Source organism: Leopardus geoffroyi, chromosome D3 (assembly GCF_018350155.1).
Source record: "Leopardus geoffroyi isolate Oge1 chromosome D3, O.geoffroyi_Oge1_pat1.0, whole genome shotgun sequence".
NCBI classification, from domain to species: Eukaryota; Metazoa; Chordata; class Mammalia; order Carnivora; family Felidae; genus Leopardus; species Leopardus geoffroyi.
In genome coordinates this window covers 76,858,947-76,885,356 of record NC_059339.1, presented here as the reverse complement: position 1 = coordinate 76,885,356, position 26,410 = coordinate 76,858,947, and the positions used below count along the sequence as shown (strand labels likewise).

At 48.9% G+C, this 26,410-nt stretch overlaps 1 protein-coding gene across 14 annotated transcripts in view; it reads right to left on the bottom strand.

The window, feature by feature from the left end:
• Window positions 1-5,689: 5,689 nt before the first annotated feature.
• NEDD4L (NEDD4 like E3 ubiquitin protein ligase) overlaps window positions 5,690-26,410 on the bottom strand; it is a 343,481-nt gene continuing 322,760 nt past the window's right edge. For all 14 annotated transcript variants that reach the window (XM_045457835.1, XM_045457832.1, XM_045457833.1 and 11 more), the window contains 7 exons: window positions 19,584-19,657; window positions 17,144-17,204; window positions 15,868-15,927; window positions 14,329-14,436; window positions 12,987-13,083; window positions 12,081-12,153; window positions 5,690-6,980 (listed from right to left, as the gene is read on the bottom strand). In XM_045457835.1, the coding sequence (XP_045313791.1) occupies window positions 6,878-6,980; window positions 12,081-12,153; window positions 12,987-13,083; window positions 14,329-14,436; window positions 15,868-15,927; window positions 17,144-17,204; window positions 19,584-19,657 (576 nt within the window). In that variant the 3' untranslated portion in view covers window positions 5,690-6,877. The remainder of the gene's footprint in view (window positions 6,981-12,080; window positions 12,154-12,986; window positions 13,084-14,328; window positions 14,437-15,867; window positions 15,928-17,143; window positions 17,205-19,583; window positions 19,658-26,410) is intronic.

Here is a 26,410-nt window from a genome sequence, read left to right as displayed (position 1 = left end):
TTTTGCACCGAAGAGGTCTCAAGAATTCTCCGACCGTTTGCTCTGAACCCCAACATCTCCACATCACGTCCGTCTTGGCGTGCTTTCTGTGTGCTGTGTCCCATACCCCTTCCAAGCTAACTTGTCTGCAAGCCAGCTGCGCCCTTAGGGGGGAAACAGAGGCTCTCCTCAAACACTGGGGTGCGGTGAGGCAAAGCGGAAAAGCTTTGGGAGAAAACCGGTGCCCTCCTCTCCTGCCACTCTGGCCCCAAACCCCGGTCTCTGTCACTCTGTTCCCTGTTCGAATAGGGAGCAAAGTGCCCAGGCGGCAGAACTGGCGATGGGGGCCTCATCCATGCGTGAAAACGGCAAGTTTGCTGGGCACCTGGCTGAGAGTGGCGTCAGGTCAGAACAGGCAGCTCACACCTCAAGAAGTCACTTAGGTGGACGCATCTCCCGTGGGGCTCTGCAGAGGGGCGGGCAGGGGTGGGGCTGGCGGAATTCACCTTTTTTCCTGGTCTGGCCCGAGACAGTGCCACAAAGGGAAGCTTCCTTCTCACGAAGTCCCCACCCGTGGGCGTCCCCCAGGTCGTGACAGGGTCGTGCAATCTACTAACCAAGGAGACTGGGTCTTCAGTAAACTCCCCAGCGAGATGTTTTCCCGTCCAAGTCCCATAAAGACCCGCTGAGGGTCCGCCGCCTGCGTTCTGTGGGAGCCTACCACTTGGCGTTCTCTCCGAGGTGAGGGATCTGCAGGTGGTCTTTGCGCTCTTACATCCGGGGACCATTGGCCGGGGCCCCTTCAGAGGCAAACCTCGGGGATGAGAACTCTCGGATCCCCGCGCTGGGCACCGATGCTCCAACTGGGGGCTTTTACCGCGACCGAGGTGCTCAGATCGCTCCTGGGCTTTGGCGCAGGTCAAGAGCTTATTAACCGAGCAACCGTGTAAAGCATACACGAGAACTTTTCTTTATTCCACCCCTTGTCTTTTTGTCTAAGAAAGAACATCCACAAGTTTGGGGCTGTGCCACCCGCCGGCACCTCCCTCCCTTGCCTGTGTGCATCCGGCCGGAGGAGGCAGGCCTGCCCAGCAAGGTGCCATCTGCTGCTAAACTGAAAAAGGACTAAATTATGTCCTGCTTGGATGTTACCTCCTGGCAGTCCCTGAGGGGACAGGCGAGGGCCATCAAGAGGAGGCTTTTGTTCTGAAAGGGAAACTTTTTTTTTTTTTTTTTAATTTTGAAAGAAAACGTTTTTAATGCTGACAAACACTAAAGGTTTAGAAAAAAATACAATAAAAAGGAAACGTTTTTGAGGAGGCTACCGTTTTAACCGGGAATTGACAGGAAATCTGGAATCTGATAGCATCTTTCTTCTGAGAACCTCTCTGGGCTTCATTACTGAGTCTTATTAACTCACATTAAATTGAGAGTTGGTTGCTTAAAACCCAGAGGTAAAATATGCCTTGCTAGGGATGGACTCTTATGAATTATGCAAGTGTAAAGTCACTAATTCTCAAATTTAATAACAAGATTAAAAGACAGATGGCTCAGAACAGATGCGCATTCCAGCGAATGTAAGCCTTGTGCTTTGGGCAGACTTTAATGATTTTTTAAAGGTGTGGGGCTTTGAGGGATATTAAGGGAAAGAACGTCCCATAAATCTGCAGGCATTTAAAACCCCTGAAACAATTAAGACAATGCATTCACCAAGAAGCTTCAAATCAAATCAGACAACCCGTAATACTCGGTGTAGAAAAACGTTCCAGCTTCCATAATTCTTTATTAAATATTTGACAAGTTGTATCACTTCTTTACAACGACTTCATTTTGTCACATTTCTCTTTTGCTGTCAGGAAAACAATCCACAATTTCTCTTCAGATCTCTTAAGAAAAATGAAAAGCAAAAAGGATTTGTACTTAAAACTTTTCCTGTATCAAATTCAACCATATTTTAAAGCGATTCTGATTGTGAAAAGGAGCGTTATCCGTTAAGTTGTCTTTAAAAAATTTCCCAGTAGTTTGGTTTTTAGTCACTGTATCAAATAGTACTTGGCTTTGTATTAGGAGGTGGGGTTTATAATAAAAAGTTATGAAACATTGAGAATTCATTTGGAATGCTTGAAACTTTTCACCTTAAAAGTCACTGTTGTTTTCATGTTTCATTTGGTAATAAATCCTGAATTAGGGAATGACAGCATATTAGCATCATTTTCCTGGGGTGCTCTCAGGCTCCGAGGGTCAGAAATCTCAGGACACGGCTTGGAGAAAACTGTAGAAGGACTAAGCTCTCACTCCCTTTCGAAACCAGATTGCTCAAGAAAGGTGTAAAAATGCTATACAAATATATACATATATATTTGGACAGCATGCGTACGTATGTATGTATATACATATCACATAAGTAGTAGTAAAGGAAAAACAAAGTCACGCGAAGTTAACATGAAGGAAACCGTTGACAATCTAGGTGAAATCAGTCTGAGTAAGAGGGCAAGCTGGCTTATACAGGAACACAGATGTCTGCAGACACAGGGTTATGGTCATCAGAAAGGCTTTCAATGCTCTGACACAAGGTTGGGATGCAGTACACAGAGGTCTGTCGCCAATGTCGTTAGATTCCCATCGATACTCGGAAACGTGAAACCGACAAACAACAAGACACACACCTTAAACATGCGCTGCTTTGCGCGTGACGCCTTTCACAAAGGACAGATGTCTAGGGAGAAGTTCTACTGGAAAATTTCATACAAACAGAAAGCGATCCTCTCCTGAAATAAAACAGTATACAAGCTCACGTCCTAATGCTACAGCATTGTTTCTGACACACTGAAAGCACGCCGGGGTGGGGATGTGTGTATGCAAGTGTATATACACTATTCATTAAGGCTTAGATAAATTAAAAAAAGTGGTCCAAAGTATATCACATTTTCTTCCCAGTTTTAAAATCTAAAGTACAAAGTGGAGTTTATCAGGAGTTTTAAAAACGCATCTCAGACCTGAAATTGGCAGTTTTGACATGACTTATCAGGACGTACCCCAAAGCCTGAATGAGACAGAGGTAGTGCTCAGATCTCCTGGGGGCCAGGAAGGGAGCAGGCCAGACAGTTACTCTGCACAGCAGCACCCCCTACTGATGAGGCAGGAAATGACACCGGACAGCGGTGACCTCTCCCTGTCAGGACACCGGCGTGGAGTCAGCAGAAAAGAAAGTGGGTGCCTAGCGCAGTGGGGAGGGGCTTGGGAATTGACGAACCCACGCTGTCTATAGATTTTGAAAGTTCGGAGGTGAGATACAAGACTTACGAAAATGCTCGAGTCGGGTGTTAAACAATTAGTAACTGTTGGGGCAATCAGTAATTTGCTGCACATGAACGTGGCTTTCAAGAGAGCCGATCTGGATCTGGCAAGATCAAACAGCAATGGTACACGCTGTCTATTTAACAATGTGAGATGGAGAAAGTGGTTCAAATATTTTGCAAAATCATTTCTCCGAATCTGTCACTGCATCCTTATGTGGGAGGAATAACCCATGTCAGACGCTTTGGAGCATCTGTCATCTGACCATCAGGAATAGCTCATGTTCGACCAAAGGGCCTTGTAAACAAAAATTAGAGAAGCATCTTACATTCTTGTGATCGGGTACAGGATATAGAAAAGTCAATAACGGAAAATGCGTTAAAGCGGAATACAACTTTGAAACAGACAACTGCCTCATTGTCTCCTGTTCCAGAGGCAGCGGTGGAAAAGCAGCGCACTATGGGAAGCCAATCCAGACTTTCCAAATTCGCCTTCAGGCCAACAAGGGACGGGGATCGAAATCCTGTAGTTGTGATAACTCATGTCCATCACGCAGTTGCCCTGGAACCAGCTTCTTAACCTTGTGGCAAAATGACCCATAATAATGGTACCTTCTTCAGGAAACTTAAAACAAGCCAGACTCGGGGAATTTTTAAGAGAACGGTGGGGGGGGGGGGGAGGTGGTGGCGGGGTGGGGGGACTGAGACCTTGGACTTGGGAGAAGGGCCACTGCTAGGGGTAACAGGAAGAGGTGGCCCACCCTCCCCGCCAGGCCTGTGGGTTCCAACGGTGCGTTTTCTTAACCACCACCTGTGACTCTGTCCTGGAGGCAAGGGACAGTGGTTGTCAGGACTTGGAGAAAACAAGATCTAGGACTGTTTTAGACAGAGTGAAGCATCAAGAACTGCTGAGATTGAGGGAACCTCGTGTGTGGATTAAAAGCAAGACAAAACAAACCCCAAACCCAGCACTATTCAGCTGTTACTGCAATCCAATATTTAGTGGTAGGTGAACTGAACCGTCATTCACAAATACGTCATTCAAGTATTCAAAGGGGTCCAGTTCGATAATTCTTTTCTGCTCCTGGTACAGGAAGTAGCTTAGGATGGGTTTTTCTTTCACATTTTTAACACTTTGCCTAATTTGCATTTACTAAATATTCTGATTTTTTTTTTTAAATTTTTTTTTTCAACGTTTATTTATTTTTGGGACAGAGAGAGACAGAGCATGAACGGGGGAGGGGCAGAGAGAGAGGGAGACACAGAATCGGAAACAGGCTCCAGGCTCTGAGCCATCAGCCCAGAGCCTGACGTGGGGCTCGAACTCACGGACCGCGAGATCGTGACCTGGCTGAAGTCGGACGCTTAACCGACTGCGCCACCCAGGCGCCCCAATATTCTGATTTTTTTGAGTATACAGTTTGCAAAATGACAGAATGCCAGTTCTTCAACTAGAATCGTAGGCTTTCTCCCCTATAATGACATGATCACTCTCAGAATCCATCCAAGCACTGGCTTTGGCGTGAGCCTAACAAGAAAGCCCTCTGGACAGTGAGGGGTTACACAAAGGGTTTTTTTTTTTTGCCATGGGACACTGGTTATATTGACTGAAGGGGGAAAAAAATCCCACAAGTAGATAAAAATAATAAGCAATGTTGTTTTTTCTGATTACTCGACATCTAAGCTCTCTGATCACTGTTGGGTATTTTTAAATCAATAGGAAAGGGGAGCCAACCCTCAGCTCCGCAGAAATCCTTCTTCTCTCAGACACCTCTGACCTCTGCACCTCTATAGGCAGTTCATTTATATAACCACAAACGTTCCTGGTTTCTCACCAACCACCTGGAGCTGCGGAACAATGAATTTCTTACACCAAAAGGTCCTTCTTCCATAACAAACGGGGAGGCCCTGAAACCACAATTTTCTGTCTTTATCTACGAGTGGCAAGGGATCACATCTCTAGAGTCCCCCCACTCGCGACGGGGTTTAGAACAACACAGGTTAAAAGGACAGCAGGGCTGAACTGCCACGCTGCCTCAGGCTTTCTCTCAAAACACCACAGAATCCCGCAACGAACGCTCACAAGTGCCAAAGGATCCTGACGGCGCGGAACCCTCCCCCTGGGCACCGCCAGCTTCGCAGCGCGACCGCAGGGGTCAAGTCAGAGAGTTCCTGCTCACTTTTAATCCAGCACAGAACAGACACAACTCGGGCGGTACACAGTATTGAAGCATGCAACATGTCCTAGGTGACAAAACCCGGTTAGGCGGAGTGTGCATTAAATTAATCTCGGTAGTTGAGTAGAAATCACAAAACAATTGGTGAGGACAGGTGTGTAGGCTCAGCTTTACATCCAGGTTTTATACACCAGCAGCCAGTTTCACAATTGATAGATATTGCACCAGAGAGATGTGTGCAGGGAGAAGAAATCATCATCACATTTAATGTCTGTGATTTACAAACAACAACAACCCATCAACGAAACCAGATAGGACCCCCAGGGAGAACATAAAGTGCCTTCGGAACTGGTGCAGTTAGAACAAAAACGGGTTATTTAGCTACCGCTAGCAAACTCGTACAAACGGGACGCGACACAGATCTGGTTTCCACGGTTTCAAATCAAGCGAGTGTCGAGGCCCATTCAAATGTCTCTACGACAAACAGCAAAGAGTGTGGAAAAGGTAATAAAAGAATGGCTGTACAGCATCATGGAGGGTTAAGTAATTTCTCTAATGAGAAAGGATAGTCCGACCCTGCCTCAAATGTGTTCTAGCACACGGAATTACTTCTAAGGAATAATGGTGTGGTTCCTTCCTTCAAGTCAACACCAAATTTGTCATGCTAGGTTACAATTCTCTCAGCCTGGAGCTATTACGCTAAATTTGCACACACACACAAAATGTAATATCCAGTTTGTTTTCCATTCTCTCAGAGTATGGAGAAAAGTAGCATTATGTCTAATGTTATATTTTAAATTCTCTCAAAGTACTTGTCCGTAGGTATCTGGACAAAAAAAAAACAAACAAAACAACAACAACAACAGTCTTTCAATTCTAATAACATAAGGAGTGGGGGGGGGTGTCAAAGTACTTCAAAAATAAAAATGTCACTGACATTAAACCTGGTATGAAATTCAAATACAAAAAAAATATGCTCACTTTTCCAAGTACACGAGACATCTTTAATTGTAATGAAATAAAATCTGAAAATCGGTCTAAATCATTTTAAAAAGTAAACATGAGTTGTAATACTATACCTGTAGAGTGATTAATCCCATTCATTGTCATTATAAAGTATGTAAAATATTTATTAAGGGCTTTGCCTACAGAGGCACAACATAAATAGAATAAGTCCTCCTGAAATGTTATTAGTGTACACATCAACCAGTTGATAATTCGTGGTGGAAAATGCAGGAACGCGACCTGGGACCGGGCTCCCACGTCTGAACCTGGGCAAGTCGCGGGTGGAGGCCCCGCCCCGGGAGCCAGGCCGCCGTGTGCGGCCGCTCTTCTGCCTCGGTCTCTGCAAAGTCGGGTGTTGGGCAAATGCAAAAGTGCAAGCAGGACTCGCTCGATGAACAACCACCCCGAGGAGGGGGGAGCTTAATCCACCCCCTCGAATCCTTGAGCGTTTTCCACGGCCATGAGAAGTTTCTCTCGTAAATCTTCGAAGGTTTCATACGGAGGTAAGTCAAGGCGATTAAAGCTGCAAAAGTAACAGAAAGAACAGGTAAAAAGGCATCCTTCTTGCCCTGCAGTCACAACGGCATTTCCTAGGTTCGCCTAAGGAGGCATCTGGTACCTGAGCAAGAGCGTGCAGAGGTCTACACCAACAATTCTGAGTATCAACAGTAAATGCCAGCAATGGGGGCGCCTGTCGGTTAAGTGTTGGACTTCGGCTCAGGTCATGATCTCACAGTTCGTGGGTTCGAGCCTCGTGTTGTGCTCTGTGCTGATGGCTCGGAGCCTGGAGCCTGCTTTGGATTCTGTGTCTCCCTCCCTCTCTGCCCCCCACCTCCCTGCTTGTGCTTGCTTTCTCTCAGAAATAAATAAACTTAAAAAAAAAAAAAAAAAAAAAAAAAAAAGGCCAGCAATGAAATCGTCCACGCCAAAGAGGCTGCAGAACCCACGGGGGAGAGGAAGGAATTTTCTGGGGTCACTGACATCCGTGCCAAGTTCCAAACCCTCGAACACAAAGAACTGACATGTTAGGGATGAACCAAAACCAAGGCTGAGTCTATTTCGAATGCTTTCGCTTATTCTTATTCTGCGCTAGCTCCCAAGCTAAGTGCTTTTCCTGGTGGTAACTCAGGTTGTTTTCATCACGGGCCTCTGAGGCGGGTAATGGTTTCTCTAGATTCAGGTCCTGGAGCAGAGAGGAAACGTCAAGGGGCCCGAGCTCTCATTCCCAGGAAACCAGGCGGCTGGCGTCTCCAGAATTCCAACGCTAAGCTGCCTGCTCAAAGCAAAGGCGAGCAAGTAATCGACATCTGGAGTGGAAAGCCGCATTTACAGCAAGCCTCCAAATATCTAGAGGCTTCAGCCCGGCGACAGGGAAGCCTGCAGACAAACAGTGGCCTCCGTGGGCGACGAGGCACACCCGTCTATGAGAACAGGTTCAGATACTGGCTCTGTGATGTGACCTTGGGCGCGTTACCTTACTCTGAATGCTTTTACTCTGAATGCCTTACTCTGAATACCTTACTCAGTCTGCTTTTTCTGTGAAACGGGGAAACTGCTCCCAGGATGCCAGGAAGGTCAAACCAGAACGCATGTAAGGTGTTCCTCGCACCAAGCAAGCGCCCAAAGATGGCGACCATGGTTCTCTGTCACTCACCTCTCACTGAATGCCTGCATGGGGCACAAGGTGTTAGAATCGACACCCATGCGGGTGCCCTGCTGACACGTACCGGTCATGAGAATGGCCACATGCACTTGCCAAGGCTAGTGACGGTTGGAATAAGAGTGAATGTTTTATTTTTTTTTATTTTTTTTATTTAAAAAAAAAATATTTTTTTCAACGTTTATTTATTTTTGGGACAGAGAGAGAGACAGAGCATGAACGGGGGAGGGGCAGAGAGAGAGGGAGACACAGAATCGGAAACAGGCTCCAGGCTCTGAGCCATCAGCCCAGAGCCCGACGCGGGGCTCGAACTCCCGGACCACGAGATCGTGACCTGGCTGAAGTCGGACGCTTAACCGACTGAGCCACCCAGGCGCCCCTAAGAGTGAATGTTTGTGCAGCACGGCAGTCACCACTGCTAGGTACTCTTGGTCTACCACCTCAGGGAATGCTAGCAATCACCCCTATTCTAGAAAAGAGGAACGGAGGCACAGAGAGGTTAGGTAACTTGGCCAAGGTCACGCAGTAAGTGGGAAAACCAGGACTGTGCCCCAGGCTGGCTCCAACACCTGGCTCAGACCACTGTGCCGCCCCAGCATTGAAAACCCCCTCCTGGCACTGACCTATGATTCCAAACATGAACAGCACGAGTCCTTATGTTTCAAAAACTAACAGTTATCAGCAGCCATTAGAAGCAGACACACATCCACGGTGGGCCCTTTAGAGACCCTTAACGTGTTTCACAAGACCCACCGAGCACTCAGACTTTTAAGTCGCTAAACACCAAAGTTACAGCAGAGGACAACACGAGGCTTCTCAAACTGGACTTCTCAGAAACCCAGGAATCCTGAAGACGAAGTCCAAAAGGGTTTTCAGTTTGGTAATGGTCTCAAACGTTACCTTACCAGCTGTCACCACAGAGCTCCACGTTTGCAGACTGCACTTAGAAACAGCCTGTCACAGAGGCGCCCGGGGGGATCCGTCGGTTGGTTAAGTGTCTGACTTCAGCTCAGGTCATGACCTCACGGTTCGTGGGTTTGGGCCCCGTGTCGGGCTCTGTGCTGACAGCTCGGAGACTGAAGCTCTTTCGGATTCTGTGCCTCCCTCTCTCGCTGCCCCTCCCCTGCTCACACTCTGTCTCCCTCTCAAAAATAAATAAATATTTTTTAAAAAATGAAAACAAAACAAAACAAAACAAAACAAAAAACCCCAAACCCCAGCCTGTCACAGAAGCTGACTTTAGTCTGATCCGCAGTTGGTCTTACACAGTCCGGGGCCTCGATCCCTACGGGGCCTAGTGATGCGTTCTCGAGGATCTGTGACCATCTTTCTGTCGTGTATGACCGTTGCTTCCAATTATCGTGATGGTCATAGGAGTTAACGCATCTAACGTGCTCAGGACAATGCCTGGAACACAGTAAGTGCCTGGTAAGTGTCTGATGAGCCAGGAGCCTGGCTGGCTCTGACCTGCCACTAGCCAGCTGAGTGGCCTCCATATTCTCGGTGGGACCCGCTTCCTCATGTGGAAAACGTGTGGGCTGCCTGAGGTCATTTTTAGTCTCCAAAGAGTGGGTGGGTCTGTGAGTCTTTGAAAAGTATAAATATCCAAGCAGTGACCTTTGATGGGACAGTGAAATGAAGCCCTTTCAGTCATTTCATCTGAGAGGTTTATGAGCTCTCCGGGTAAATCGGGTTTTTATTCTGAAGCTTAATGGTCGATTTAACATTTTCACAAAACCTGGACGAAATCAGACCTATCTATAGCTAAACTGGACGGTGGCACTGCTGCTGTGGGCAGCCGGCCAAGTGCAGTCTGGGGGCCAGGCTGGGAGCAGAGCCACCCAGAGAAACAGGCCCACCCCTGCCCACCGGTGCTGCCTGCAGCCTGCCCTCTTCTTCACCAGGCGGGAGTCTGAGCATCAGCAGGCCGACGCCTGTCACTTGATTTCTGGGACCCACACAGGGGCAAAGAGGCTCCGCTAAGAGCCCACTGGGCTGCTTCCCTCCAGTGGGCAGACCTCCGTCCTTCCTAGGGAAGGGCAGGGGTTTTACACACTCTGTGTGCCAGGGGCTCCCGGGGAGTTCTGAAAACCCCTCAGCTCAGGCTACGCCCCAAGCCAATTACGTCCAAATCTCTGGGGGCAGGACCCCGGCATCAGATTTTCTGAAAACTTCTAAGAGGTTCCAATGTGCAGCCGATGCCGGGAACCACTGAGTTCGGAGATCGTCTCTGGGCAGCACCATGTTTCAGATGTGATCCAAGCACACGGACTCGGAAACGGAAGAAAAGGTCAACAGTAAAGACGTCTGTCCACAGGGTCACGGAGGGACACAGGCCGGGCGCTCGAGTATTTGGTTCTCTTCAGAGAGTCTCCAAAGAAAGCGAACTGCAGCGATAAAGGCAGCGGATCTAATGCCGTGGTTAGTGTGCAGATCCCGATTCTGGTGGAGCTGAGTTCCAATCCTGTGCTCTGGGAGTCTGTGAGCTGTGTGACCCTGGGGCCAGCATCCTGGCGGCTGATGGGGATGCCGGCGTCCCGCTGATGGGGATGCTGGCCGCCACCGAGATTCACCAGCGCCTGGCCCACACAAGACGGCTGTGCCGGTAGTTCAGCCCTTACTCCCACCTAGCTTTACCAGCCCGTGAGCTGGGGAGTTCTGCATCAATCCCAGTGGTCCCGGGGCTCAGCGCAATGCTGCCTGCCTTCCAGACGCAGGCTATCATAACCCAGAAAACTACACTGGGCTCGGACACTGTTTGGAATCCAAGCTCCAAACCACCAATGCATTCTCCCTCGAGAATAAAGGCAGAGGGTCACGGCAATCACCGCTTTGGAGAGCCACCAGCTTTAGGTGGAGTCAGCCTGCTTCCAAGGGTCGGATGGGCAAGGACCATGTTCACTGCATTCGGAGTCCCATGACTGGTATAAGCGGGGAGGCTTTCTCTCCAGCAAAGGCAAGGGAATCGAACAACCTCCCTTGGCCGATTTTCCGCAAACGCACTTTCAGGAGAACTGCCGCCTAGTGGGCACGTAGAGGGCGGGGGGGGGGGGGCGTTTCCCCACGATAAGCATTCCCGGGCGCCCTGCAGCCCCTGGCTCTGGAAGGCCCCCTGCTGGTGAGGAGAGCAGGGCTGTGCGGCCCACCGTTTCCAGAGGGACCACCTCCACCCGCTTCCTAAGCGCAAGACACGAAGTCTGTGGGCGAAGCCGACGCCGGGAACGTCGCGCCTGGCTTAGCAAGAGCTCCCTGAGAGCTGCTAAGTGTCACCCTTCGGAGACGGCGGGGTCCCCTCCTCCCGGCCCCTGCATCCTGGAGGCTGAGGGCTGCCTCGCTCCCACCCCCGGGGGACGCGGGCCTCTGTCAGACCTCTCCGGCCTACCAGCCACTGTCGTGCTGTTGCTCAATTCCAGAGCCTTACGAGGTACGGATGGCCATGAGAGGTCTTCTAAAACAGTGTTTCTCCAGGGAATTTTAGCCCAAGTTCTGGGAATAAAAGCCATCTTCAGGTTGCAGTAAAAACCCAGTCTGTCAGTGGGGTCTGAGAACAGCCATGACCTTGTACGGTGAATACACGGTGCAAGGTGCGATCCGTACTTCTGGAGTACTGAGGAAGGATGGGGTCTGGGGGCGTCGCCCACCAGCTTGGGGGTGTGGATTGGAGAAGGAACGCCCTCCAGCATGGGGTGGTGGGGCCTGGGGACAGAGGTACCCGCAGGAGGGTGGGGATTGGAGGAGGAAACCCGCCCCCCCGCGTGGGGAGCAGTTAACCCTTTATGAGCCAAACACACCGGCTCCGTTCAGACCATGGTTTGAGCTTTACCAGCCATTATTCTAGAATCTACACTTTGTCCGCTATCCGTGGACAGGCAACATGGCATTCTGCAACCTCCAGCCCTGCATCGGCCCCACCTAAGCGTTTCAAACACGATTTGTGGACAACTGGGTGTTTTTGTCACTCACCACGTGTGAGCTCTGGGCAGTTTTTCAGGACTCCCCCATTGCTCTATTGTAAACAGCTGAGGACCATTGGAACCTAGGCGAAAAAAGAGAAATAAATGCTAAGCGTGCTCAAGGTGGGAGAGCAAAGCTGCGGTGGGGCCTGAAGGAAAGGGAAGGAGGTGGGCGAGCGTCGTGCAGGAGACGGAAACACCGTCCTGGCTCCGGGCAGCACTGAAGCCCTGCTGTCGGGAGATACAGGGGCCTGCACAGCCTCACACAGACCCTGCACCTCCTTCAGAATGGAGGGGCACCAAGTTTCACAGCCAGCCCCAGTGCAGCTGGCTGCAGCCTTTCAGCGGAGCCTGGAAAGCTTACACTTAAGGCATTTTGGGGGGGGGGGGGGGGGGTGGTGAACTCCAACCTTAAAGCAGAGCAGAAAGAGTGATTTCCTAACATCTATATAGTAAGCTCCAAGGGATTCTGTCTCCTGGAGGTAAGCAGTCCTTCAAGATACGAAACGAGAGAGAGAGAAAAATGGGGCGCCTGGGTGGCTCAGTTGAGCGTCTGACCCTTGATTTTTGACTCAGGTCATGATCTCAGTCATGGAATCGAGCCCTGCACTGATGGCATGGAGCCTACTTGGGATTCTCTCTCTCTGTCTCTGTCTCTCTCTCTCTCTCTCTCTGCCCCTCCCCCACTTGCACGCTCAGTCTCTCTCTCAAAATAAGCTTAAAAAAAAAAAAAAAAAAAAAAACAACACAGACAGACCAACTCTTTTCTGTACTAAACCCAAAGCCCTCTCCCCACGAGTCCTTTGACGGGACCTACGGGTGACACACTCTGGGAGGCAGAGCCGTGCGGGGCCGCCGCGGAAGCCTGGCTGCAAAGTCCCAGGAGGAGAACTGAACCCGTCGGTGCCCCGCTCACCATAAAGTTCGGCGAACCCATTCATGGGTACTCGCGACGTCCCCGTGACAAACTGCAGTAGCCGGATCCGCTTCTCCGCGTCCATGAGCAGCACGGCCTGGAACGGAGGCACAAGGTCGTTACACGGCGTGGGGCACCCGGCCTGCGCCGCGGTAACCCAGACAGGCCAGACGCAGTCATAAATACTGCAGCGGAAGACCGAGACCGCTGACTGAAAACAGAGTCTGTTTTTTATGGGCCCCAGAGTACCGCCTGTGTGATCTCAGAGAACGAGAGATCGCAACGTCTCTTTCTTCTTCTGCCGACAGGTCAAAATAAATGAAATACAAAGCAAACTCTTTGGTGGCACGGAGCTCACGCTTCCGTGGGCGAGGCGTGCCGGCCCCCCTGCGGGCCGATCATACACCCCCAGTGTTCGAGAAGCGCCAACATCAGGAGGCCAGGTTAGGAGGGGAGATTTCAGGCCCAGACAAATCCTCTAAAGGTAACATTTTAGAAAAAGAAAGGACAGCAGAGGCCAGGTCAGGCCTCTAGAAAAACCCGGGTACGCTACGCATCTGAATTATGACAAGAATTGTGTAGACAGGTGGACTGGGCTTTGAAGATCCTGCTTTTAAATTTTTCTCTCTCTTCAGTTGGTTGAGCGTCTGACTCAGGTCACGAGTCTGGTTTAGGCTCAGGTCATGATCCCAGGGATCATGAAATTAAAACAAGTTTTGGGATTTCTTATTTCTGGAAGTAAGTAAACAAGCTTTCCCCCCCCGAAACTCTTCTTTAGAAGGCAGTTTATGGTCTCTTGCCTGGACTTAACTCACTCCTATTTCGCTTCTCTCCTCAGCTAAACAAAAAGCAAACGTTGGCCCTAAGATAGTACATCAAATTTCATTTGCATCCTTGACTGAAGGATATAAAATATCAAAATATTTGTTGGAATTAACCAAGAAAGGGGAAAATGATTTTTTAACCAAAAATGGCATCTTGGCACAATCTCAAAGCATGCTTTGCCCCGAGAAGCTTCCCATTCTCATTTATACTTTGGTGGACCCGTTCTGACCCTCGAATCCGATTACCGACTTCATTGTACTCAGTGGGTTCCTCACATAAAGCCGCTTCAGTCAGGCGGTCAAGAAGGACAAAGTGCTTCGAGGAGGATGGACCGTGTGCAGGATAACTGCTCACCAGAGTGATGGAAACACAGCAGGAAGGGCTGCTTTCTCCCCCCAGTGGCCCAAGTGCCAACAGAGTCTTGGGTTGCAGAAGCAGGACCACGGGAAGGCAGCACAGAGCCCTCAGGCCCAAGCCAGGCTGGGGAGAGGGACCGCCCCAGCAGCCACGGCCTTACCTTCCAGAACCACTGAATGACAGGGTGGTTTGGGCAATAACCATTCTTATAGATAGAATGTTGTCTCCAGTCGTTCACGTCCACGTCGCCAAGGCCGCACATCAGCAACTAGGAGAGAGAAGGACCAGATGTGAACGGGCACATGTGAAGGCCCAAGAAATCACCCACGGAGGAATGGCCTTTTCTCAACACCAGCACTTTGTCATGGGTAAAGCAGTACGGTACGCCAGGAGCTCTTAAAAACAGGTGACGGGGACAACATTCTCCTCCACCTCAGGTAAGAGGCAGCGTGGGCAAGGAGGGGGACCCAGTTCTAACGTGTGTTCAGGCCACAGCCACTCACGGTGCAAATGCCACTCCACGTCTGTCTCTTGCCCACCCCTCTAATCTGAGCTGGGTGTTCAGATTTTCTCGGGCTCCGTTTACAGCTGCTCATTACTCCAGCCGTTTTCCCTTCGGAGAGGTTATGTGTCTCGATATCTGAAATGTCTCCCAACCCACAGGAGAATTAGTGCTTTATGGCAGCCAGAGCCCCGCTCAGCCGGCTTGCTGACCAGAGCTGTGTGCATGCGGACCTGTCCTAAGGTAGTGACCGGGGCAGTGACCGGGGCTTAGGGCTCGTCTTACTACCCGACCCCCCCAGCAGGAAGGATTCCTGGGCACAAGAGCACACGACGCTCCTGCAGAGGCACCAAAGAAAAACGGAAGGAGAACTAAACCAGACGCCTGAGAATGGATCCTAGGCGTGACCGTGCCCAAACCTTGTTGGGTAAATGTGGGAGGTCATGAATTGCTCCTTGCCTCAGTTTCCCCACCTACAAAATGAGGGGATTACGACATATGACTCAACATCATCGGCCTTGAAGTTTCTATTTCAAGATAAAAGAACACAAGGCTAGTCGATGAGAAATGCTTCGCTGGATGTGGTGGCCTGGACAGACGGGGGACACCGTTCTCAGCAGACAGTCTTCCTCCTTCTATTGCTCTGGGCAGAACGAAGGGTGAGAGATTCCTAGTTCTCACCTAGGTCAACACAAAGAAACTGAAACAATCCTGTGCAAATGGCCTCCTGCTACTGCCTTGGTGTCTCCCAAAGTTCTCCCTTACTCAACGTGCACCATGTCGAGTCCACAGAGACACTGTTCCACAGCCCCTGGCGCTCGCATCCTGGCCAAGGCCCAGTTCAGCTACCCCTGTGTGGGCAGGAGGCCCAGCCAATGGGCCGTCTCAGCCTTGACTCCCTCGACAGCAATTTTCCTTACCCTGTACACCTGGCCATGAACCCAACTCAGCTCGGCAGGCCTCTACTTGTCCCGTGTGTCCCAGAACTGCCCTCTCCTGGGTGAGGAAGCGACAAGGGACTGCTTTTGCTACTCTCTCCTCTAAGGTCGACAAACACACCCCGTGAGAGACATACAGTGCAATCCATCTAAGCTCACTCCCTAAGACCTTGCGGACCAGGAAATAACATCTCATTGGTGAGGTAGTGAGGACCACTTTAAAAATACCTACTTTACAGAAAACGTTTAAAACACAAACCTCCAGCTCATTTTCATCAAAAATTTTAATCAAATCAATAGGAAGCAGTTCTGTGAATCCCTGAAAGAAAAAAAAATCACTGTCAACACCTTTTTCCTTGAAAGAGACAAATCTCACAGAAAAAACAAAGCAGCCAGGAAAAACATATTCTTCGCTGGTGATTTGTGTGTCAGCGATAGTATCCGGTGACTGTAGTTCCGACACAAACAGCACAGTCACAATAGAAACGTCTTGAAAAGCAGGAGGACCTAGAGGGTTCGGATATTTGAGTAATCTCAGAAACCCCTGGAAAATATGGGTTACTGGAGGCAGGCGAATTCCAGACGCCATCTATGACGGAGCGATGAGTCAATGTGTCCTAAAACACCCGAGCCACAGACGTGCGAGAGAACATGTTTCAAAATAAGGTACGGAAGGCACAGAGGGGCAATACAAGAGAGGGTGATGTGATCCGGGACAGGAGAGAGGAGCACAGAGACTCAGCTCTGGCTCCCGGTTCGCACCGACCCCTGGAGAGCTCCAGAGCGGCCTGCTCCCTGCTCCCGGGTCTCGTGGGCAGCACCTGGTTCCTGGAAGTGGGATCCCTTGGGGCCGGGCCAGGAACCTGCCTCCTGGGTCTCTGACGTAAAGAAAGCACGAAACTCGCTGTCCTCTTGTACATCTAACTCACCCTTTTATGCCGCAAGTCCCTGGATTTTGTGAGTGGCCTAGGGGTCTACTTGCTGCTGTAGGTGACCGAGCTGGGGCAAGCCAAGGAGGGCATCGCCTAAGGAGTCCGCACTGGTTCAGTGTGCACCTGGGGCGCGTTCTCATGTTCTCTTTACTAAAGCTGTTATCAAGGCTTAAAAAGGAATTTTGCTTTTGGTCCAAGTGAACCATTTTTAAAAAAAAAAAAACGATGAACCCCCCCCACCCTCCGCTAGGGGCTCGGGAGCACCGCTGACATGGCGGATTTGGATCTGAGGAGTGCCTGCTTCACCCTCTAACAGGGTGAACGCTGGCCCAAGACGGCTTGGTGTTAAGATAGAAACCCAGCCTAAGTGAAGGTGTTTTACGTGTGCCTGGGTGGAAGTCTGTGAGGAATTCGGGCAGAAGCAGGACAGGAGGACATCCATGAAAAGAAAGGGTGGCCCACGGGGTGAGCCGCGCAGGCCTGACCTTTCTGCCGCGCATCCCCACTCCCTCGCCATCTTGCGGTGTGCAAACAGTGCCCCTGCGCCACCCCACGGAGGACAACCATCCTCTCTCAGGTGACGATTGACGGTGCAAGACTTACCTCCAAGAAGGCGTTCATTTGCTTCTGGACCCTGTTCACAAACCTCCACTGGATGACTAAGCTGCAGGAGAAATGGGACAATTTGCATCCACCCTCGTCACCACGGGCACACATTCGTTTCTTCACCCCTTCTCACTGGGGGAGGGGAAAGTGGAGAAACCCCCTCGATGGCGGGCAAACGGGAGGGTCTAGAGCTGTGGCGCAGTTGATGCATTAATTCTTTCAAGGGTGACTGGAACACGTATGGGAAACCTAAAGCCTGAGCATTTCAAAAGTAATTTATTCCCTCCAACCAAGCCTTAGTTTACCAAAGTTGCGTATAAATGCGACTATGTGGAGAAGAGGGATAAAAAAGGCTGTGGAGTATGGATGTATATGCTCATGGTACACGTATACACACGTGAACTCACATATACACACATCCACGTATACATAAGCATGTACATATATGTTCATTTTATTTTTTTATTTTGAGAGAGGGAGAGAGAGAGTGCACGTGTGCATGCAAGTGAGCGGGGGCAGAGAGAGAGGGAATCCCACACAGGCTCCACACTGTCAGCACAGGGCCCGACGTGGGACTCGAACTCACGAACCTCGAGATCATGACCTGAGCCAAAGTCGGAAGCTTAACCGACTGGGTCACCCAGGCGCCCCAACATGTACGTTATGTTTTTAAAAGGGAGTACTCAGTACAACATACCTCGTGAGACAGTTCATTCTGGAAGCACTAGCCAGTGTACTGGTTTTCAACGACACATAACGTACCAGCAAAATGATTTACACTAACCCTTTAATACCAAAATTTGGAGGCTTAATGATAAGACCTCCTTAAATAACAGAAATCCGCTGAAACCATCTTCTCTGTGACAATGTTTAGTGCACAGCAGAATTTACTGTTAGGAGAATCCACTTTAGATTCTGGCTCAAGTCCTGGAAATAGCACGAGGACCTTATCGGAAAGGCTCTCCCCTACCAGATGGTACCCTGGCAACCCTGGGCCGTCGAGGCCCAGCCCCACTACACAGCCACTGCTTGGCCACATCAGGCTTCCCCGCACCTGCTGTACGCATCAGCCCGAGAGCCTTCGTGCACTGGGGGAACCCATGTGTCAGGGGGCAGGTGGAGATTTTAACCATCCTGTCTTTTCCCACCAAATTTGAAACTTAAAAAGAACTGCAAAGGATGATGTACAACATGCATGACAATGTCCACACCCTCAGACATCTGACCCCAATCCCCTTCAGGGCAGTGTTCTAAAAAACCCATTCAAAGCCTGTACCTTCAAATGAAGACAATGGCATCCGCCAAGGTGTCACCCTGCCTGAGACTGTTCGAGTTCGGAATAAGTGTGCCAATTAATGTGAACAGGTAAGGACTGGAGTATCTTACTTCTAGTTTTTTTGTTTGTTTGTTTTTTGTTTTTTTAAATTAAGCGCAGCAAGCTTTTAGCTTGTGAGGGGAGAAGTCTGCTACTTAATAGTGCATGGTCTGTCAGGGTGTCTAGGCAGAGGCTCCGACACTCTCCGTTTCTTGCTAATTAGGAAGGACAGGTTTTTCTTTGTAGAGGACGCTAAAAGATGCCAAGACTCTTGACCAATTCTCCAAGTTCAAGTCCTCTGACCGACAATTACGCTGAGAAGAGAGGAGGGAACCGGCTTGACGTAATGGAGTCCTGAATGCAGGTACGGGGCTCAGGCCACGGCTGCAACCGGCAAGAACCAGAAACTAGGACCCGGGAACCAAACACCGGTCGGCTGCACTGACCCTCTTCCCTGCTCTGGGGCCAGCAAGGAGGATCCCGGACTTGTGTGCCTGAGACAGACACGTGCACCAAAGAGGGAAATGTAACGTGCCCAACAGACAAAGGCCTTCTGACGGGCAGAAATGCCCTAGGATGACTTAACAGTTGGATTTCCAAAGGACTGAACACTGGGTGCCACCAACTGAGGCTGAGATTAGGTTAAGAAAATTATAGCTATCAGAAACGATTCATTATGTTTGCACATATGAATTTTCCTACCCATTTTAACTATGTTCTTACATTTTTATTATGGAAATGAGGTCGAGAGAGATGCAATATTTTATTTCTGGTTGTTCCTCATTTTACCCCACTGGCTGTTGACACCACGGTTCATCACTGCAAATCTCAATGTTAGACCACATACCCACGTACTCCCATAGCGTGTCTGCCGTATTACTCAATACCGTATACTTTTTTCTCCTTTTGTGACTCCTTTATACAAGGCAGCTCACTGAAGTCATGATACACGTCAAACTTTCCACCCTATAATTTGACTTCCCATTAGCCCAAGCCAGAAGGGAACTCATATTGTTGAAAAGTATGTCCCCAACACGCATGAGCTGTTTTGGCAAGGGACACGAACCAAATATGCCATTCAATTTAATAAAAAGAAGAGACTGTAAATATGTGTATACGTACTCAATATATTCCCTTTTGTTTTCATTTGTTACCATTATTTCTGACCCATTGGGCTTCAGATCCACTTGATAGGTCTGTAATTAAAAAGATATAACAATGATCACCATCGTGAAATTATTCTGCACATTACTAATAACGTCTTACTATAAAAGAAGATAAGCAAAATTCATTTGGAAACATTTCCCAGCAAGTGGGCTCTGTGTACAAGAGATTATCTAATGAGGCTTTTATATTGTTGAGATGTTACACATTTAAAGATGTTATCATCAAAGGTGAATTCTTTTGCGGTTATTTATGAGTTTTAATTGTTCTCGTACATGACCAACAATGGAGAAGAGCGACATTTTTCATCTGCTATCATTCATTGATCAGGAAATTAATTAGTTACATTTAGCAGAAATGACAGGGTACGCTTATCAAGACTACAGAGATCCAAGTTCGAATGCACTTTGTTTCTGAGAATTCGATTTTATCATCGTAAGAAAAGACGCATGGAGTTTCTTTCAAAAAGGCAAAGCACAGGGCCTTAAAAAAATAAAAGCAGCTTCAGAAGCAAGGTTGAGGGATGGATTTCCCTGCTGTTCTGAGAGGCCTCGGCCTTCTGTGTGCATCCAGACACATCCTCGCCCACTGCCTGGGCAGGCTCCCTCCCGCAAGGCCACCCAGGATTTTAAAGCAAAGCGGCTGAAAGCAAGCGTGGCCTTTTCTGCACTTCATGCCGGCCCTAACTCAACATCATGGTGTATAAAGCAATGACTAGCAGAAACCAAGGGAGGAGGGGACTTACTATTTTATAAATAAAATGCTTACTCTTATAAAAATTTTAGGGGGGGGGGAGGAAAAAAAATACCACCCCCAAGTCCCATATTCAACGACAGCTACATTGATGTTTTGCTGGGATCCCTTTCTGCCTTTCCCCCCTCCATGCAGAACTGGCTATTTCTGAGAATGAGCCAAGCCTGCGGAAAGGGTTTTCCAGAGTTAAGTTTCCAGGTCACATCCATCACAAGGGATAGATTCCAATCTGTAATGAAATCTTCTGCTTTGGCGGAGGTCCACCATCAGTGAGGCCTCACCTCCAGGCCACACACACCCGGGGACAGACTGAGCCTCTCTGGCCCCAAAACTCAGACCTTGTTCTCTGGATTATGCACTTGATTACTGCTCTCGGTCATGATGAGATAGCTTTTTCAGTCAAAGCACGTTGGTCATCCATTTTCCTCTTTTTTTCTACTTCTCTTTCTTCAGGGAGGGATCTGGTGTCTCTATCACATGACTGAACTCCATTTTCTATGATGTTACTTCAGCTCTTTATTGTCCGCGATGTGGATTTTAATTGTTACTGAAGTTTTAAGTTTTCTTCAAGCTCTTCCTTACTTCCCACTTTGCCCTTCTCCACGGCCGTGGTCCCGTCTCCTGGTTCTCCCTGCAGTTGTCTGCCCCTGTCCCGTAAGTGCCACGGCAATCCTCGAGGATGGTGGACGGTTATGCGTGGGGTTGAGATGGGTACGTTTCGTATTAGACAACCTTTTCAGTTCTTTGACCGCTCTCCAGTGGTTTGTGGACAGTATTCATTTATCCTGCTGTATTTTTTAATAAGCCCCCGATGGCTTTTCTTTTCTCCATTTATTCCTCCTCGAAGACTGCACTGCTGTTCCCTTTCAGTGACGGAGTCTCCCCATCACATTCACACCAAGCAAGTCAATACATCCGAGCCCAGTTCTTGGGACTGAGAGGTCTTACGCACAGTTCGGCAACACTAAGGTAGAATTTTTTTCCGGGGGCTGCAGTTTCCAGAGAGTCCTAGAATGAGAAGATCAACCACAGGGAGAGAGAACGGGGAATGAAGAGGAGAAAAACACCTCTGGGGCCTCCAAAAGGAACACGTAGTGAGGAAAAAGAGCAGCCAGCCAGCAGGGCTGACGGGAGAGAAACAGTTCTTCCCCACCCTGCCGGTGGGAGTCTAATTACTTCAACCTTTTGGGAAGATCATTTAGCAACAGGCATCAATTTTAATGGGCACAGCATTCCCTGTCATAATACTTTTAGAATTTATACCATGGGGAAAAAATTGGTCAAATGTACAAGATGCATACTCCCCAGATTATGATCATTATGCTGCCTGTACAGCAAAATAATGAAATAGCCTGCACGCCTAGCGATGGGGCCTGGTTAAAAAATGCACGGTCTAGGAAATGGAATTCAGGGTAGCCACTTTAATGGAATACATCGACATCTCCTGACATGGAAAGGTATCTGGGATATATTCAAAGCGTATGTATGCATCGTACAATTCCATTGTGTAAAAATAAAAAACCTTGTGGGCATGTGCTTACAAAGAATAATTCTGGAAGAACATCAAAATTTTAATCATGAACCTTCTCCAGGTGAGAGGAACTATGGGTGATTTTTACATATAGTTATTGTAACGGTTTGATGTTTACTACTTAAATTACTATTTTATAATCAGATAAATGAATATAATTGTTGTGCAAAGGGAAAAAAAGAGAGGGATCATGCTGTCTGTGCTAAGTAAGGAGGTCAAGCAAGCAGTGAATCTGTGGGCAGCTGTCTGGTTTCGTGGTGAATTCTTTCTTTTTAATTTTGTTACTTTATTTTTTGGGGGGGAGGTGAGGGAAGGAAGGAGAGAGAGAGGTGGAGAGGGGGAGAGAGAGAGGTGGAGAGGGGGAGAGAGAGAGGTGGAGAGGGGGAGAGAGAGATAAACACGCAGAATTCAAAGTAGGCTCCAAGCTCTGAGCTGTCAGCATAGAGCCCAACGTGGGGCTTGAACCCAGGAACCATGAGATTACAACCTGAGCCAGAGTCAGATGCTCAACCGACGGAGCCACCCAGGAGCCTCTTGTGGTCGATTCTGAGGGCGGGTGTCTCTGGGAGGCAGTGAGGGTGGTTTTCGGGTCTTGCTCCCAGAGCCTGGCAACCGGTGTCTGAGCCCAGGCTTTCGGTGTTCAATCTCCGTCCTGCTTGAGCTCCTCACAGACAGCATTTTAGTGGGTAGTAGGGGCTGCTGTTACAATTCCACTTTTTAAACCGGCTTCCAAGGGCCAGACACAGTTGGCTTCCTGTGGTCCAGGCACAGCGTTAGGCTCGCCACAGGGGATATCACTAAACCATGCCAATGAGACACGTGCCATCGCCTTCATTTTCTCACCGAGCAGGTGACTCCGCAGGAAGTGGAGAGAGACAGGGTCAAGCCTAAGTCCATCTGACTGCGAAGCCCACACCCTGAGGGTGGCACCTGCCTGACCTTCTGCCCACAGATTTCTCGGGCCAGCCTCCATCTCTGCCCATACACGTCTAACCAGCGTCTTGAGCTGCTCTGTTCCCGGAGCTCCCCCCACTTCACACTAAGTTCAGACATGGTGGCTCCAGGGGGGCAGGGACTAAATGTGCTCTTGACTACTTTCTCAGCCTTTTTTTCACGCTCGACCCCTGAAGAGCCCCTTGAGACCCCCTCCCTGCCCCTTTCTTCCCATTAAATCTTAATAAACAGATTCACAGTATACCTGTGGTATATACTGTGTGGCCTTTTGGGAGCAGGGCCACAAACCACTGTGATGGCTGAGACTCTCTTGTTCCCTAAGAACTAGATTTTACCCCCTCCGGGGTGTTATCCCTTCAGTTGAGAATGCACACCTAACGTACGTCTGGCCCTGAAGAATTTTCCTGCAGGCTGCTGCCCATTCTGTTCCCCTCCCTCCTGCACGGCTTTGTAAGAGTCCACCCTTCCAGCGCCTCTGCAAAACAACCGGATCAGATGCTAATTTGCTGAGCAGGTGATGAAGAATTGCTACTTGTTGCAGCTCTGAAAAAGTGACCGCTCCTGCGGGGTATGGGTGCACCTGTGTGCAGAAGTGCATGGTTTATTCTTCCTGCTTGGCACAGGAGGACTGCCCAAGAACTGAAATTTGTTCAGTGGCAACATTCGTAGGAGGCCCCAGAAACCAGCGGCTCCAAATTCTCGCCAGCCAGGGTGAAAAGAGTGCACAGTAACGACAGCAGCTGCAGTTTCTTTCCATGAAACGACGGCTGCCACCCAGCTTTGCGGCCCGATGTTTCCAGTTGTGGAAGGAAAACACGGCGAATGGCACCGAGGATGGCCCGCCGCGTGTGCACTCCGCTTGGGTGGTAACTTCTCGCCGTTGAAGAGAGTATTGTGTTTTGGCACAAGGGAGGCATGAGCTTCCTCTTGGGTTCCAATAAATGGCGACGAGTGGTGCCCAGTTTTGCAGAGGGCCGGAAGAGGGGAGAGGCTTGCACGTTGGTGGAGGCCCATGCTGGTTCAGTCGCTGTTTGGAGCATCCGCTCAGCACCAGACGCTGCGCGGGTGAGTACACAGTGGTGAGCAAAACGTACACCCAGTGCTGCCACCAGGCTGCACTCAAAGCCGCCACCGAATCATACAGATAAACTCACAGACATCCGTGCTACGTGCCAGTGGGAGACAGGGACATACTCTGAAGGATTATGGCCGGGGGTCAGGATCGATTCCCTTGAGGAAGGGAGGTTTGAGCTGCAGGTAGGAGGCTGTATGTTCCCAAAAGATGCAACACCATGAGCAAAGGTCCTGAGGCGAGAAGGGACCTGGTGTGCTCAAGAAGTCCAAGGAGACCAGACCCAGAGGGCATGAGGGACAGCTCTGTGATGCAAAATGCCATCTGAAGACAGAGAAAATGGGGCAAGGCCACGCAGGACCCTCATGGGGCCAATCAAAGAGCTGGATCTTTATCTTTCTGGCAGAGGAATGACATGACGATTGGTCCATCCCAAAAAGACCAGTCTGCCAGTATAGGAGGCCACGCTGGAGAGAAACGCCCAGCTAGGAGTCTACGAGACGAGACGGTAGCTTAGACGTGGGTGTTGGTGTGACGGGAAGGGAGGACAGACGGATCTGAGAAGTATTTCGGAGTTGAAATGAACAGGGCTAGGGGAGGGACTGGAAATGAGGGATGTGACCAATACGTGGCTGCTTAATTCCCTCTAAATTTCTTCCCAGAATGCAAAATAGAGAACACGAGTTCCCTGTTAATCAGGTTAGCACTCTGAAAGGGGAAGGCAGTCGTTCAACAAACAGGGCACCTGATCATTCTCCCTCTCATCTTGTGAGTCTGTTTTCATTACTGTGTTACTCCACCTGATGCAGTCCCAAAGTCAGAAGAATCTACCGCATTAGAGGAGGTCTGAGAATTGTTTTTTTTTTTTTTTTTTTATAAATTTTTTTTTTTTCAACGTTTATTTATTTTTGGGACAGAGAGAGACAGAGCATGAACGGGGGAGGGGCAGAGAGAGAGGGAGACACAGAATCGGAAACAGGCTCCAGGCTCCGAGCCATCAGCCCAGAGCCTGACGCGGGGCTCGAACTCACGGACCGCGAGATCGTGACCTGGCTGAAGTCGGACGCTTAACCGACTGCGCCACCCAGGCGCCCCTGAGAATTGTTTTTAATGAATAATTGATATGAACTATAATGATAATCAGAACGTTTGTTAGAAGACTACTTAAAAATCCAAACGTCTTGTGTTTGGTTTTTGTTTATTAGGTGGAAACAGTTCCAATTTACTGTAACCAAGGAAGCTTTCCCAGTGCATCTCTTTCTAACTCTGGCATAACTAATGTCTTCTGAACTGTGTTATTTAAGTTAGTCATATGGTTTTCTATAAGTGGATGTAATTTTTTTTTTTTTCAGTCGACACACAAGATTAAGTCTTTCTGGGTTCCTTATTTCTTCTCCTTCCTTCATGTGTTAAAAATGAAAGGAAGACAGTTCCAGGATGATGATCCATGTGTTTGCCCTTTGAAATCGGCAGTTAAGACCCTTAAATAGGTCCCGCTTAAAAAAGGAAGTCATAGCAATTTATTCTGTTTTCTCACACTTGGAGTTTCTGTTACTGATAACATTATTAACTAAAGAAAAGAAAAGAAAAGAAAGAAACTAGAGAAAACTAGGTTAGCGCTATTCATTCATCTGCTTGCTTAGCATTTAGGAGACCTCCGCTGCATGCTGAGCACTGGAAATACCAAGATGACGTCAGGTTGAGGTCGGCTCACAGGACACAGTAGGTGGGTAACGATCAGGGGACCCGCTGAGAACAGTTACAGGAGAGAGGGGGTGAGAATGCGCAGGAATGGGGACGGCGGCGCACAGACAGCGATCAGGCTCGGAAGCATCTCCGGGGACAAGGTTATAGGCACACAATGGTTGTCAAGGTGAGCAGACAGAGCGGTCAAAAGACAAGGCTAAAGGTGGGCAGCACTGGGTCACAAGCTATGCTTTAAAAAAAAAAAAAAGGTTTTAATTTAGACTGAAGGTCACAAGATGGTCAACAAAGAGTTTTTAAGTGGAAGAATTACAGGATTGTATTTGCTCTCTAAGGCTGTGAACCCAAGAGGGCAGGGACCTGATCTCCTAGCTTCACCTATAAAACAGAGCACAGCAATGTATAAAGCCAGAGGCATTTTTTTTTGAGAGCAGAGTATACTTTGAATAACCTCTGGAGCAGTAAGGGAAATCAATTTCATTTTCTATCTGACCATCCTTCAGACGGGCTCCACGTCTCATGAATTTCAGGGTCATGTAGATTTGGTCTGGGAGATGAGTAATGATCTCCGGGCTTTTGTGAAATGACAGCTACCAGGGTCGGATAATACTACTGAGAAAACCTCCCTAAAAGCACTGTTATCACCAGGGACAAATCAATCAAATGTTTCAGGTTTAAGACAAACACATCCTATGGAACTTTAAGATGAAACTGAAGGTTCCAAGGAGGCACCTGTAGCTTTGAAATTGACCTTTATGATTAATTCAGCCT